The 16568-nt window shown below is 47.1% G+C and overlaps 2 protein-coding genes across 3 annotated transcripts in view; one reads left to right on the plus strand and one right to left on the minus strand.

The window, feature by feature from the left end:
• Positions 1-16568, minus strand: part of eps8l3a (EPS8 signaling adaptor L3a) — a 273109-nt gene that overhangs the window by 128547 nt on the left and 127994 nt on the right. The gene's annotated exons all lie outside the window — the stretch shown is intronic.
• The window catches only part of srgap3 (SLIT-ROBO Rho GTPase activating protein 3), a 64323-nt gene continuing 49803 nt past the window's right edge, over positions 2049-16568 (plus strand). For both annotated transcript variants that reach the window (XM_076036957.1, XM_076036958.1), the window contains exon 1: positions 2049-2615. In XM_076036957.1, coding sequence (XP_075893072.1) covers positions 2552-2615 — 64 coding nt within the window. In that variant the 5' untranslated portion in view covers positions 2049-2551. The remainder of the gene's footprint in view (positions 2616-16568) is intronic.

The following is a 16568-nucleotide window of genomic DNA, read 5'->3' on the forward strand; positions in this document are numbered from 1 at the left end:
TAATGGGAGACCACTGAAGGCCGCGGTCGAACCCGCGTCCCACCAGCAGACCAAGAGAAAAACATTTAACAATCAACAGAGGGCGCTATAATACAACTTTTATTTGTGAGGTGAGCCGTAACTCTAACAAATCAGCAACGGGGGGGAAAAATGATTAAAAAAAAAAAAAAAGAGCATTTGATGAATGGAACCGTTTCATCTCTCATTCACAGGCACACAAGATGAACTCAAGGTGAGAATGTTTGAGAAATGTAGATAAATGTTTTCCATCAAGGATCATTGTTTGAACCTCAGAATGTGAAGAATTAAACTATCCCTCGTGCAATGTCTCCTGACAGTTACATACACTGGAGACACTGTTTTTATTTTATTTATTTATTCATATATATATATTTTAGAATGTAAAGTGATAATAAAATAAACATTTAAGTATAAGGATAACTTATATAAAGTACTATGACATTTTCTTCTTCAGGCTGTTGACAGATACACTTCTTCTCACATACAGCCATTACAATATTTAATCCAGATTACCTACATGAAGCATGCCAGGAATTGAGCGACCGTCCTTTACTAAACATCCTTTGCTGCCAAACATTCAGCAGCTTAAACCCTTAAACAGATGTTCTGTTAAAACTGGTAAATGCTAAGCATTTACCAAATTATATTCCCGTTACTACGCCCTCTCAATATTCTGTATTTTCACAGGAGGGTTGCTCGTTGCTAAAATGTCACATTTATTCTTACAAATAATACCCTGCTGGGTAAAAGATCTGAAGAATAATCCCCTCTCAAGACCGGGGAGAGAAATCCCAGTGTGAGGCTCCGCTGGGCTCATCAGAAGCGACTCCACGGAGGATAGTCTGTCATTTTTCACACTCATCTTTTCTCAACACTGCTCACAACTGCAGCAGGGGTTGCGTGTTAAGGGTTGAACACATTCCGCTCAGCGTTTCTACTTCTCAGGCAAGGTAATGGTAACGGGGCCATGCTGGTCTGGTTGGCAAAGCTGAGGTGCATTGTCCCAAGCTGTGACTTCATTATCTTTGTGGAGAAAATGCATTGGTCATTATTCATGTCGGGCTAATGTTTTGGAAACCTTTACTGGCCATCCGCAGTAATCAACTGTCACCATTCCCAGTACTGAACACGGGCCCGTGTGTTTCTTTCTCACACACACACACTCCTTCATCAATTTGTAAGAATGGAATGAAAACATGCATCCAGTAAGCACCCACAGGGTGCAGGGTTATACTATTTGATGGGTCTCTTAGTGCAATGGCACTGTTAGCTTGTTTTTTCCAGCTGGAACATTGGAGATAAGAGTGGATCTCAGAAAACAAAGATCAATATTAAAGTGGCCTTTCCCAAGTAACATTTTCTGAGAACAAGACACTGTGACACTGCACTATTACATAAAGTGTCATCGGCCCCACCAGTTGGATTGTAATTTATTTAGTATCGTTAATGTGACATCATGGTCACAGTCACAGATTTAACACTTGACATGTCAAGTCAAATGAAAACAAAACAAAGAACTATTCAGTTGTTGCAATGTGTTTTCTGATCAATATACGCTAGTAACTGAAATACCGGCTCTTTAACAGGAGATATTTGTAAAACAATGATGATTCATGATGTTACATCAACTTATCAGAGGCTGTGGTGTTGATGGCCCCCGTTATATTGCTCCCTGCTCTATGCAGAATGCTAGTTTGTTGTGATGCCCATCCAACGCAAAACTACGACATCTAGCGGTAAAATGACCCAGTACGTTGTTCCTTTAAACTCGGGATTTGGCCGGGTGGTGTGTGGCGAACCCGAAAAATGGAAGCATATGAATGCAAATAGATGCACAGGTCTTTTTTTCCCCCTTTCTTTTTTTATTTCAGAAGGAAGTTCTTCCTAAACGCGTGCGTGTGTGACTGTGCGTGCGCGCGCGCGCGCTGACGGTAGTCTCCGGGGGCGGGGCCGTTTGACAAATACGAGCAGGTTCACGTGACTACCTTTTAAATTCCCGATTCTTCAGCTGCAGCGCCGTCTGTCAGATTATGAATGGTGGGAGTCTTCACCGCTCCTCCTCCTCTTCCTTCTCCACCACCTCCCCCCATGCAAAATAAACTCATCTGCTCATTTAATGGCATTTCTTTCTTGACGGACTCCACCACCGGGAAAAAAAAATCAAACCATAGCTCGCTGTGCTCGCTGCGCCTTTTGTTGTGCTGTGACTTGCGGTGCCAGGCAGCAGCAGCAGCAGCAGCAGCAGCAGCAGCAGAGAGACTGAGGAGGACTCCACTACACCCAAGACTGGGGAGATAATGCAACTCTGCTGTCATTTCCGCACAGACCTCCAGGAATTAGCGGTGATCTGAAGTGTCGGCGTGCAGTTTTCTTCTTCTTTACCCCCCGATGCACGGCTACTAGGGGGAGGAAGGAAGAATAAGGGGAGCAGGCTGCAGGGCGCTGCAGGGCGCTTGCACGGCGAGATCATCACCCAAAAGGAAGGAAGCACGAGAAAGTCCTCGAGTGGAAGGAAGGCGCGCGAGGAACCATGTCATCCACCAAATTCAAGAAAGACAAGGAGATCATTGCGGATTATGAGACCCAAGTCAAAGGTGCGCCCCGAGTGTGTGTTGTGTGTGTGTGTGTGCGTGCGCGTGCGTGCGTGCGCGTGTCGTGTAGATATGTGCATTGTGTCCCCCCTGTCAGTAGTGCCACACTCGCTGGGCGACCCGCCTATCACGCTGTTTGGCGCGTTCGCGGTCGGTCTAATGGTCTCTGGTCAACGCGGGCACGGCGGGTCTCTGTGGTCCCGGCAGTCCGGCTTCGGTGCTGTGTTGCTGGGTAAAACGATCCCTCTGCAAATCAGCAGCAGGGTGGACGGACGATCCGCCGCATTGTTGCACCTCCCTGCGACCCCCGCCACCCACCCACCCAACCCAACACACGCTCACTTCAGGGGGCATCGTATAGGTTTTTTCTGTCTGTGTGAAAAGATAGTCAGGTGTTTGTCTTTAGAGCCAGTGAAGTGGGCACATCAAATGATTTATGTTTTTGAATATGAAGCCTTTCCTAATTACGGGATGAATGGGGTGGGGTGGGAGGCTTGGGGGGGCACCAGCAGGGTTTCAACCCCTGCTCACGTTCTGCTTTCATCTGTGCCTCTTTTTTTTTTTATTTTTTTTTTTTTTATATATATTACTTATGGGTCGTGATGGGCTCTACAATGGCATTGTGTCCGTCTGTCAACGTGGACAGAGACTCACCAGGACAGTTGGTGCACATTCACACCCGACACAGGATTTTATTGGCTGATTTGAGAATCCATTCACTCGATGGCTGACTTGAATTCTAAATGTTGTGCCTGTGAAGGGACTGTATTGATTATGATTGATTATTGATGGTGTTTTTGCCAAGCTGGCTAAAGATCCAACTAGAGACTCGACGCTCAGCCTCACCCAGTTGCTCCAATTTACGCCTCTGTTAATGATCGACCTATGGAGTTCCCTAACCCAGATGTAAAGTCTTACACTTGTGAAGCCAACGGACGAGCGAAGACATTGACTGAATAAACTGACATGGCTGTTTCTCTGATGGCACTCATCCATCCATCCATCCATCCATCCATCCAGTGCACAAACAGATCGGCCTGGTTATAGAGCAGACGCTTCCTTAAGTGGGTCTGGGGGATCAGTTTCAACACCCGGCAGCCATTAACATCCCTCTCTCTGTCAGTGGCTTCACTGAGGTTACGCCTCATGGCCTTCAGATAATCCTGGAGTTGTCTCGACCTGTTTGGACCCTCTGAATACTGATGGTCCTAAAGACTGATTCTTAATTTGTTGTGTAGCTGCTGCTGATGCTCAGGTTTATCAGCTTCTACCACCAGCAAGAAACTCAACGGCTCCCTTTTAGTTAATTTGGATAGTTGCCGTAGTGCCACTGAGCCAAGGGCTTTTCTGCCACTCTTGGCATTGAGCAGCACCGCTGGACGGATGGATGTTAATTTGAACGCTGGCCGTTTCTCATGCGCAGCTGCCCCACAACCCCACCAGCTCCTGACAACAAAAGGCAACGTTATGAGTGGAAGCAGGCGGCCAGCAGACCGTAAATGAAATGCAGAGTGGAAATTGCACCTGTCTCGTCTTGAGTTATTGCCCCGCGGTTAATGATGCACATGGCAGACGGGGGGCTCGAATCATCAGTGGGTCATTGATCGGGTCAAAACAAGATCACAGGGGTTCGTTCATTATGTATGAAGTGCAAAAGGAAAAACCGAGGCAGTTTAAGCTACTGTTTACACCCCCTCAAAGGAGGCTTTTTTTGATCTATATTCTTTTTAAAGGCCCATATTCATTTTTTATACATCAGGGAGTTCAAGTCTTTATCTTTCATCCTGGATTACAGTGAAATTGTCTTACATGACTACCAATGAAAACACAATAACCTCTTTAATTTTAGCTTAATTAGCCCTTTTCCTGCTTACGGCCTCCCACAAAGACTCGCTCGTTAAGCTTCCTTCTGAAACTTATAATTGTTGTACTGAGGACACCTTTGTAAGAGCTCAAAGTGGCACGAGACAAACTGGGGGCATTTAATTTAAATTTAATATAATTGCTAGATCCATGCATTGCACATTGCAAAATGTTCACATCAGGGAAAGACTGCAGATGTGAAAGCTCCTTCAAACTGAACTCTTAATTGCTGTGACTCGGTGCGACTCATTGCTTGGCTATGATCGGAATCTGTTGGCGCCGATGAATTTTTTAACGACCCTGGAGGCTGACTGCCCAGAGCCGAGGTTTTCCTGAAGGACCTCGGTGGACTGCGCTCAGTGTCCTCCCAAGCTGCCCCGCTGGGAGACGCAACATTAGCATGTCAATAGCGCACCAAAACACCACACACTATCAGCACACCAAAACACCACAGCTGCATGAAAAGCGTTAATATAAGTCACTCTCTGACGGCTTGGATGGAATTTCTGAAAATCACAGGTTCTTCCCTTCTCCCGTGCGGTCGTATGCCCATCTGGAACAATCCTGATTTACTACAAAATAAAAAAGCACTTAACTTCACACATTGGGCAGATAAAGGTATAACTCACGTAAAACACATAAGAGAGAATAATAATTTTAGACCATTTCAAGAGCTTGTGACACAGTTTGGAATTAACAGTAGTTGTTACTTAGAATACATGCAAATTAAGTCCATAATTAAGAATAAACTCAAACTTGAACACACAAGTTTGAGAGACATGGAGGTCTCTCCGGCTGTACAGTCGGTCCTTAATTTCTCACCTCCTAAACTACTTTCCAAGATATATAAAATCCTTACAAACACAGATCGCACTATTTCTATCCCCATTGCTAAGTGGGAAAGAGACCTGTCTCTCCAGCCCCACTCTAATTTCTGGAGAACAATCTGCCTGAACACCTTTTCACTGATAAAACAACCTAATCTACAATTAATACATTTTAAAATACTCCACAGGATCCACTACACTGGACAGCGGATGTTTCAGATGGGCATGACCACCACTCAAACCTGCTCACACTGCACAGTTAATGTTCCAGATAATTACTTACACGCTGTATGGCATTGCCCACCAGTAAATAAATTCTGGCACATAGTATGCAATGATCTATCAGCACAGGTCGGTTACACCATCACAGCCACTCCTTCTTTTTGTCTCTTAGGAGACCTTAGTGATATCACCTCAGATAAGGCAGAATCTCGCATGCTGATCACCTCCTTATCTATCGCTAAGAAAACAATCCTCATAAACTGGAAAACAAAGCAACACCTGCACATTGCACAATATAGGAACTTACTGTTAGACCACACCTCCTTGGTAGGAATGTCTGCTTCATCCTATAACTAAGCAATAAACAATCAATAGCTGAGGCTGCTGGTTGATGTGGGCGGCCGTGGTCGTGCTGCCGCGGGCTGGGTGCGGTCTGGGGGGGGGGTGCTGGGCGTGGGGTGCTCGGCTGCCTTGCGGGTTGGTGGGGGGTCGGGGGTTGGGCGCCCCGGCGGGGGATGTCTTCCACGCGGGGGGCTGGGCCTGGTGGTTGGGGGGGGGTGCCACGGGGTGGGGGGCGGCGGCTGGGGTGGGTGGGCGGCGGTCCCTGGCTCTGGGCCGGGGGCCCTCCTGTTGGTGGGGGGACTGATCCGTCCCTGTGTCTGGGAACTGGCGCTGGATCGTACACGGTGGGGTCACATGCCTGGGGTGGGGCTGCGCGGCCGGCGGCTACCGCTCCTGTGTGCCCGGGTGGCGCCTTCTGCCCCACCTTCGCCCTCCGTCTCCCTGGTCGCTGCCGCTGCCCCGGGGCCCTCGGGCGGTGGGGGGTGGCCCCCCTTTGGCTCCTGGATCCCTGTGGTGTCCCCGGCCCCGATGTCGCTGAGGGGGCGTCCTAACCGGGAGTCCCCCCTGGTCACATAATGGGTGTATTTATTTTTTTATTTTATTTTATTTTATTTTATTTTATTTTATTTTTATTTTTATTTTTATTTATTTATTTATTTATTTATATATTTATTTTTCCTTCTGTTTTGGGGATTTGTGTCTTGGGTGGTCGCTGCCCGGCCTTCTGGCCGGGCACCGCGGGGGACTCGATATGGGCAGCGACCGGGTCCCTGGTGGGCCTCCCCCCGGTGCGGTCTCCTCGCCCTTGCATGGGGCACCGACTGCACCCTCGTTGGCAAGGACCTGGCTCCCACGCAGCCAACGACCCACTGACATTATCACTAGGGCTTTGGATGAGGGTCGGCCACCGCTCCATCCGAGACCCTCTCCAATTTTAATAACATTATAGACACTTAGGGCCCGGGGGGGGGGTTCGTGCACTGCGGCCGCCGCCCTGCTCAGCAGCAGTGTGGTTGCCCCAGGGCCTTACCACCCCTCCATTTTAAACGCACTATAGTCCAACACACCAGCAAGTGCACATATACACACACTGACACTCCTACACACAGTGGGGTCGGCCTGCTAGTGGGGGCCGGACCCGACATCTTTCCCACCCTGGATGGGCCCTGTGCAGTCCGGTGCCCCCGAGGTGCGAGACCGGCTGGGCTTATGGGGACCTTGCCACTTGTGGCGGGGTCCCCCTTCCCCCAATCCCGGGACTGGGCCGCTGCCCGGGTGGTCCCCTTGCGCCGCTCGGGGGCGGGTGGGCGGCGACGACCTGAGACACGGGGGTCTGACAATGGTGGGCGGGGGCCCACGGATTGAATATTTAATTTTATCTTTTTTTTTTTAATTATTTATCTTCTTCTTTTACAGGACACAGGGGGAACCAGGGGGGACTCTCGCTCGGGGGCCCGCTTTGCCGGCGTTGGGGGCGGGGGTACGGCTGTGGCCCCGGGGGCCGGGGGGGGGCTGTCCCCTGGTGCCGGGGGGTCCCGGGGCGGTGGGGGTGGCTGGGGGGTGTGGGGGGTGGAGGGGGCCGGTTGATGTGCCATACTGGGTCCGTAGGGGGGGGGCCTCTGGGTGCCCGGGCCCGCCCTGGGTACCGATCCTCCCGGTGGGTGAAGGGGCTGGGTCCTGTCATGGGGATGGGTCTGGTCTCGCTTGCCCTGGGGGGCCCCCGTCCGGGGGCCGGGCTCTGCTGCCTGCCCGCCCTGGGTGGTGTCCCTTCTCCTTGGGGTATCTGCCTCCCTGTCATCCTGCCCTGGCTCCTCGTGGGGCGGGTGCCCTCCGGCCGGGGGGCCTGCTGCTCCGGGCCTCTTCCTGGCCGGCTTTGCGGTGGGTATGTCGTGTCCGGGGCCCCCCCCCCCGGCTCGTCGCTGGCGTGGGGCGGTTGCGGCCTCGGAGACCGCACTAATTGGCAGCCTACTTCCAGTGACGTACTTAAACACACCCACCCCTACATTCAGGTACACACACCACCACATCCATACACACACCACCACATCCATACACACACACACACACACACACACACACACACACGTATACACAGATGCAAACATGCACATACACACAAGTATACACACATGCAAATATACACATACACCCGCACACACGCACACACACACAAATATTCACAAGCGCGGGTACACTGTTGTACACTATTGCATAGCTTATTGTCTTATTGATCCATGAGTAGATTATTATCATCGTTATTATTACTATCAACATTATTATTATTATTATTATTATTACTATTATTATTATTATTATTACTATTAACGTTGCTATTATTATCATCGCTATTATTATTAACATCACTGAATGAACTCGCATGTATGTTTGTATGGGTATATATGTACTATCTGACAATTAGCTATGCATATTTACGATCTGTTTTGTTCTCTCTTAACACAATTGTATATTGTTGCCAGTTGCCTCCTCTACTCCTCTCTCTCTATCCCCTCATCATCTCATCATCCCCCCTCCCCCTCCCCCCCCACACACTCATTTCCCCTCTACTCACCTCCCTATCTATCCCCCTCAGTCCGGTCATGGCCAGAATGTCACCAAGAACATTATAATAAAACCACTAAAGAGGTAGCTCCTGAAACCACCCACGTGGCTCACACTCTCAAGATCTACCTCTGAGAATAAAATCTGTCAGCCATCATAGACATTCAGAGACACTTCTGCTTGTCATTATGGCCGGACCGGACAAGGGAAAAAAAAAAAAAAAAAAAAAAAAAAAAAAAAAAAAAAAAAGCATGTCAATAGCGAGGGGTCGTACCGCAGCAAAGGCAGAGTCTGTTCTGAGGACCTGGAAGTCTACTCTGCCGTGTGGCTGCTGGAGCTGCTGCCTCCTGCCTTCCTCCCTCCCGCCTGGCCAGTTTTACAGGAAGCTTGTGAAGTGCTGCTCTCAGCCTCAGCCATCAGCAGCTGTTTGACATTTAGGCCTGTGATCCCGAGACTGAAATATGACCTGAGTACCAACCCAGACTTCACCATCAGGATGGATGGGCGCAGCCCTCATCCTTTCAGTCTGGCTAGGGCAGCATTAGAGCAGCAGCCCGGAGGTTTGGGTCAATGAGTAGTATTTATTTGAAGGCTGTTATACGAGCAGTGCGTCAATGATCTGTCGCCTGCCGAGCTAAGTAAGTAAGTCAGTAAGTAAGTCAGTAAGTGAATGAATGAATGTCCACTTTAAAATAAGCTTTTACTTGCAGATTCATACGTGAGAGTAACTGGTTGATCAATTCATCAAAGGTAAAATACAAAACTGGGCTCAACATCAAAATAATTGGTAAAAATGTAACGGATGAAATCAGCCTTTATGATAACTTGATGGTTGAGAGCTCTTCTATTTCCCCCCCCCCAACATTTTCTTTTCATGTTTTCCTCTCTATTGTTTTGTTTCGTTGTGAAATGAATCACTGCTGTGTTAAAAGAAAGTCCAAGTCTAAGTCTATGCCAGCCAAGCTGAAACTAAAATGAGCTACAATGATTTTCTGTCCATTAAGTTGGGACTGTTCAGTAGGTAAATTATGCATTTTAGATTCACTGGTGGCTGCTTCAACACCGTTTGGCGCTGGTGCAGCCAGTTCCATCAGCACTGGTGACGAGCTGCACAAAGTGCTTCACCTATTACACTTATGTGGTGAGAATGACATTAACTAAGACATGACTAAATCTATCGTTGTAGTAAATACACAAAGAAACCACATGTTTTGGACTCTCTTCTGCTTCTTCTGTGATGTGTAATTCTTACTTTGAATAATATCACAGTCTCACTTTCTACTGCGTTGTGCTTTTCAACCGGAAACACAGAGAGACATAATACACCCATTTAAGTAAATTGTTATTCTGATGTGTGTGTGTGAGTGAGTGACAGAGCTGATTAGGTGAGAATGACACAAAGACCCCAATTTGTCTGTTGTTGTCTGTCTGATTGGAGGCATCAATCCTCAGGGACGTCGTCTCCGAGGTGCACAAAATCAATGCTCACCTTTGCTAACCACACACATAGATTCACAGCGGGGGGGGGGATTAACCCAGGAGACCTGAACAGACGGTATAATTAATATAAGTTAAATATTTAAATGTTGTAGCCATGTGTTAGCTTTGCTGTGATTAACGCTAACATATTTTTGGCCTAAGATTCAGGCAGGTTTTCAGGCACTCTGGTCTTGGTGAACGTTGGCCGTGGAAACAAACAAATCACACTTCCGATCGGAAAAGGAAAAAATGACCATGTTTCTTGTAACGCAGTGCTTTTGTTCCGGCTGATAAGCTCTGTGTGAGACGTGAGGTGTGGCTCCGCGCCGCAGGAAGGATTTGGCTGCCGCTGCTGCAGAAGAAAAACGCTGCGTGTCTGCGGCTCCCAGTTTGTGCGCGCGCATGTGACACGTGCACGCGCGCGTTAATCAAGCTCCAGTCATCATTCAACACAACCTGGGGGTTCCGCTTTGTCCGCTCGTCCTGTTTTCACACCTGATGCAGTGAGGTCACGTCAGAATCGGCTCCTGTCACCGTTTGAGTTGGCTAGCTAGCCGTTAGCGCCCGGCAGGGCGTCGCGAGGCTACGCGCTCAGTGTCGAAGGAGTGACTCAGCGCCGGTGGATCTGATTCCAAAGACGCTGCCGACTGTGAGAACAGTTTAGACGGGATAATCTGAAGAGGGGGCAGCTTGTTGATTTTTTCTCCATCCTGTAAAATTTGGCCTTCTCTCTGGGTTTCATTTGTTTTTGCGCAGAGCCAATCAATTATGAAGCTCCAAGATGTTCTGATTCGATGAAGACTGCAAAGACACGGCGTTCCTTTTCTGAATTTATTATTAATATTTGTGTTGTTTTGGTGCATTTATGGCTTTCATCCCTATTTATCTGCACTCACTGTAGATGTATATTGGCTGAACGCAGCGGTAGGGAGAATGATGGTCCATCGACTGGACTTTGGTTGTGTAAAAAAAAAAAAATGAATCCAGCTGCTATGTGATTATGTTTGGTACAGACTTCGCATTGGAAGAAATTCTGGATAATGAAATTAACAGTCAGGACAAAGACACGGTGTCCTGGTATCATATTGCTCGCCATTCACTGCTGTTTGTAGGGTTTCTGCAGTTGCACCACATTCATCCTCCAGAACAACAAAACCTTTGATGTTTGTCTGAAGGTGAATGTTAAGAACATGAACTACCAGACTATGCAAAAAAAAAAAAAAAAAATGCTGTCATGTCAATTGAATGGAATAGTTGTTCAGCAATGTCATTTTAGGAGAGTTGGGAACCTGTCCGAGTTTGGCTGAAAAATGATTTGAGTTTGTCCAAAAGCCCGCTCAGCCAAAGAGAACGGCGGCCAATCACGGCTCAGCTTGCTGGGAAGTGGCACCAAACACGTGTTATGGATAGAAACCACCTCGCTCGCGTTTGCTCAAGCTCGTTTGGACGCGGTGAGAGCTTGTTAAAAAAAAAAAAAACACTTCCTGCTGCGAGGCGCAACCTCTGTGATGCAGTGAAACAAGGGCAGCTGTGTGAAATGAACCCCCCTCCAGTTGGAGGAGTCTCTATTTAAGGACGTAATTAGTTGAGTTTTTTTTTTGATTTTTTTTTTGAAATTGCAGCAAAGGCCAGGGACGTGTAAAATTAACTTGATTAGCGATGCTCATGTCCCACCGCAGAAGATTAAAGAGTGAAGATGATGGCAGCTATTTTGCAGCTCAGACTCCCCTCACAGGGCAGAGGGGAGGAACAGCAGCTGTGACGTGCATCTTGTTACGCCTAATTAAATATTTTGCCCTTCAGGTGCAGTAAGCAATTATTATTTTTCAGGATTTTTTGAGTTTTTTTTTTTTTTTTTTTTATCGTAACAGATGTCATGCGCTCCCCTTTGTAACGGATGCAGAGCACCGACACAAGCATTCGCTCTGTCGGGCCCTGAGACACGGACGCTCGCTCTCTTTGAAACAATAAGGCAATTGTTTTATTTCTTATAAAAGACCCGCCGTAATAATTGAGTCGTGGACAATCAGCGTTTGAAGTTGGATGATAAAAAATGAGCTGGCAGTGCCCATCAGTCCCGTCTTAGTACCACTGCATTAGACGTTGATGGCAATAAAAGAGCGCCGTTAGTCACATGGTTTCCAAACATCATCCTCACTCAGTCACTGTTTCTTTTGCGTTGTGTCTACGTTAACCACTGACTGATGCAGCAACTTTTATACGTCCCTGAAGTATCCATCTGGTCTCTGCTCCTCTCCGTGTCTGTCGGCTTCCGTTAAGCTGTTTTTATGAGGGAATCAGGAATCGGCATCTGGTTAATAGCAGCTGCAAGACGACGTGTCGTTAAAATAGGCGCCAACACGAGCAAAACTTGAGCTTATACCCTTTGATTAGGGAAGGAAATTACCGCAAGTCTGTCTTGCTTTGAGTGATGAGTTTCATTTTATTTTCTTCCACTTTTTTTTTTTTTTTTTTTTAGTGTGAGAAGTCGCTATTGAGAAAGAGAAAGAGGTGGCACTTCACCTTCACACAGTGACACACGGATACAGTACATTTATAGTGCTGTTCGCGCTGGCACGCGTCGTCTCGCTCAGCTGTGCTACCACCTCTTCTCCAATCAGCAGCTCCCTGGGGCGAAGTAGGGGTGTGGTGTGGTGTGGTGGGTTGGGGTTGGGGTGCTGGTGCACGCCCCTGTTGCCATGGAGATACCTCCACCGCCAGGATCTTGGGATGCTGCGGTGATGGACAGCTCGACTTTGGCAGGGCGGACGACACAGACGCCAGAGAGGAAGTCAGCACCCGAGGGCAGCGGCAGTGACAGGCTGGCGTTGTCTTTCATCGCACCGTGTTGTTTTATTTTGTATTTCACTCTCAGTTTTAGAGCCTTTCTGTCTGGTATTCATAGTAGAACCCACTTCCAACTGGCATCCTCCCAGTCACATCCGTGACCGCACTGAGCAGCCATCGTTCAAACCATCAACACTCAAAACACATCTGACTCAAAACACATTCTGTTGTGCTTTTAATGTTTGGTTACCTCATTGTTTTAGTTCTATTTCACTCTAAAAACTGCATTTGATTTATTTGTATTTTTCCATGTAAATTTTATTTGGATATGTTTTAACCTTAATTCTGTAAAGTGCCTCTTTGAGGTGAAATTTGAAAGTACTAATAAATAAAACATATTATTATTAATAGATAGATATACATAGATGGATAGATAGATAAGTACTCTATTTATCCCGAAGGATATTCAGGTTCTCAGCTGCACAACCAGTCTTCAGCAAATGACTTCATAAAAATTGCATAGAGAGTAAAAGAATAATTAAAATAAAGACCTTAGGTAAAAAAAAAATATATTATTATGAAGCAGAGTGGGGTTGCTGAAGTGATCGGCGTTTTCTCCTACTGACTTTGACAGAACTAAGCCCTGTAAAACAACACAAACCAGACGATAATTGGGACGTTTTAGGGGAGCGATGCTCCAGACAGCTGACGTCTTGCTGTCTGACGCTCCATCAGCTCACCTTTTGCTCCCGCCATTGATTGGACCCCCCCCCCCTCACCGCTCCTCTCCCACCTTCCCGGGCTCCTGTTTGTGTCTTATCTGCGAGCGCACGTGCTCCGGCGGTCCGACCTAATGAGAGGAGCAGTTCAGAATGGAGGCCGACGGAGAGGAAACCTGCGCCGACATCAGAAGTGGAGCCTCCTGAATCCCAAATTGCATTAATCATTAGAGGATTAGAGGGGGGGGGGGGGGGAATAAAAGAGCAGAGAAATGGGATTAGTTCAATGACTGGAACCGGCATTATGAGACTGCATACAAGGGACAGAGAGAGTGAATTAGGGGCCTGTGTTGGGCTGGTGGCTCTCTCCTTTTTTCCTGTGACTTTGGCTCAGGCAGATAGTGCAGACTGGACTTGAGGATTAGGTTTGAGGGAAATTTGGCTTCTCTGGCTTTTGTCTGCCGTGTCTTACTGGGTTTTTGTGCAGTGTGTGTCGCACTGCTTGGCAATGTGATTATTTACACACACAAGTGGTAGCGTGCTCTCGCCGTTCCGTCCAGGTACTGCGGCTTCTTCTGCAGTCTCCACACACACACACACGCACGTTAGACTAATGGCAATGACCCAATTTTTCCATTGCACAGTTTCAGGACTATTCGACTCGACCTTGTCCGTTTTCCCTCAAAACTGACTGCCGCGTCAACGTGGGCGAGACCCCCCCAAATTCCATTTGACGCCAAACGCTACTTTACCACATTCATATTGTGTTTATCACTTTGTAATTTTTTTTTTTTTGCCTCTTCTGTCTGCTGGTAACCGTTTGCGGCCATCAGCTCGAGTAACTGGTAGACCAAATGGCTGTGGCTCGCTCGCTATCGCCCCCAGGAGGGCTGCGGCTTGGCATAAGCCTTTTTGCCCCTTCTGGTAAGAAATACTTTACTTTATGGGGTTAAAACTGCCTTGGAATGCAAAATAACAGAATTGTACACATGCAATTCAAACCGTGATTAATCACAGTTAACTATGAAGATTCTGCAATCAATCGCAATTAAATAAATTAATCATTTGACATATATACGTGTGTGTGTGTGTGTGTGTGTGTGTGTGTGTGTGTGTGTGTGTGTGTGTGTGTGTGTGTGTGTGTGTGTGTATGTGTGATATTTTATGAGGAGGTCACTCTCATGAAACATGCTGTGTGGTCCCTCCCTGTCCAATCAGTGGCCTGCACTCTGTAGACATCTGTAGACTTTCCGCTTGACCCGGCTTTCTTGGAACCCCGACCCAGTAGGTGGATTGAAGTGAATCTGAATCTACACCTGGTACCAGGTAGTACCACCGAATAGTAAAAAACATAGAAACAGTCGAGCCAAGCCAAGGGGAGCCGAGTGGGTTCTCGTTGAAAAGCACCATAAGTGCCAACTCTAAATTTGCCTTTGATCCAAACGTCATCCAAAAGTGTGGATGTTCGTTTGTCTCTGTGTGGCTCTGTGATGAACTGGCGACTAGTTCTGGGTGTCACCCTACCTTCACTCCAAGACAGCTGGAATCGGTTCCAGCAACACGAAAAATCGATGGGTGCATAGTAGCACCAAAAGATTTGTTCGTTCCGATGCATCATGCAGTAACTCATCTCCTTTAACATATACTATTTTTAGGTTTAGTTTCTCATTGGAGAACATCAGTATCAAAGTTTTTTTGGTTGGCGGAGTGTGTTGTGTCGTTGGGCAGAATAAGAATCAGGACTTTCAAGTCGAGCCTGTGTACCGTGAACCTGAACATATGCAAGACACGACTTCCCTTCTTGCTCGCTGCAGTGTGGTGATCCATCTCTCCTGCCGGCTGTCCTGCACGGCCCACCCTGCCTCCACCGCTGCCCTCAGGATGCAGAAAATCCCTCCCTCTCATCCACCGTGTCAAATTTTATCTCAATTTCGTTGCGTCAAAGCGTCACATGGCTCCCTTTAACAGCTGACTTGCAGCAAAAAGCTTTATTTGTGCCCTTAAATGAACACAAGATAAGGCACGGGTTTTTAAAATGATGATTACGCTCTTTTTTTCCTATTATGAGCATCAGTGATAACTGTGGTATACATTGGTTAAAAAAAAACTGTTGAAATTTCCATATAATAGAACATTTGTTTTCACAAAACAGTAATGTATCTTCAGCAGTTTTCATTTGTATCCTTTGTTTCCATTACTGTGATGTCATAAAAGGCATTGATATCTCTGGACTATTTCCCCAAGGTTGGTTGCAACACCCTCCTGAGAGAATCTGAAGGGGAATGTATATTTAACAAATATCAAGACGATGAATAATTATTTTGCGTAACCTGTTTCTTTAAGATCCAGCTGTAAAGAAAACCGTGTGTTGTCAGAACCACTTTATCTGTCTTGACCAATCGTGCGTGCAGAATGATGGGAAATACAATTTGAATTAATGGGTTTTTTGTTTTTTTGTTTTTTACTCATCAGTTAATACATAGAAATTTCACATTATTGTACTTGGACATATGGACCTCAGCATAGATTTGGACCCATATGCTATCCAATAAATTCCACATTTTTTTTTTTTTTTTTTTTTTAAATTAGAAAGCTGTGTTAGCATCTTTGGCTAGCAACAGGCCTGTTGCCTGTTGCTCAGTCTGTTTCCACCTTTTGCACTTGAAAATTAAATTAGTTTGATTTGCCTTGCATCCAAGTTCTCTTCATACGTCCACGAGCCAAGCTGTACATCTGCTGACGAGCGTGAGAGGATTATATTGTCAAAAGCTCTCCGTGGTCTCGGAACCTATCTTATTACAGAACTCTTCATTTCACCAGAGGTTTTTCTTTTTTGTTTTTTCGGGTGGAGTGCACCTCAGGCAAATTTCCTCAGCTCGTCCAACCGCAACGTTGCTCCGACGATTTCACGCGTCCTCCCCAGCAAATGTCCACACGCACCGTGCCGTGCTGGAACGCAGCTGCGGGGGGTCGAAGTTGAAGGGTCTCGTACATCCTGCCATTGTTTTCGGAGGTTTCCTGCTCCGTCAGGAGACAAGTGCCCCCGCTGCTGTAATTCCTGTTTGTCGCCGTCGCAGGAAGATGGATTTTGAAGAACAGGTGCCCACTGGGGGAGTCGCTCCCTCTTGAAAAAGGGACAATAAAGTGACTCAGGGTCA

This window comes from Nelusetta ayraudi, unplaced genomic scaffold (genome assembly GCF_046127955.1).
Source record: "Nelusetta ayraudi isolate G7.1 ecotype Tasmania unplaced genomic scaffold, CSIRO-AGI_Nayr_v1 ptg000050l, whole genome shotgun sequence".
Lineage (NCBI taxonomy): Eukaryota > Metazoa > Chordata > Actinopteri > Tetraodontiformes > Monacanthidae > Nelusetta > Nelusetta ayraudi.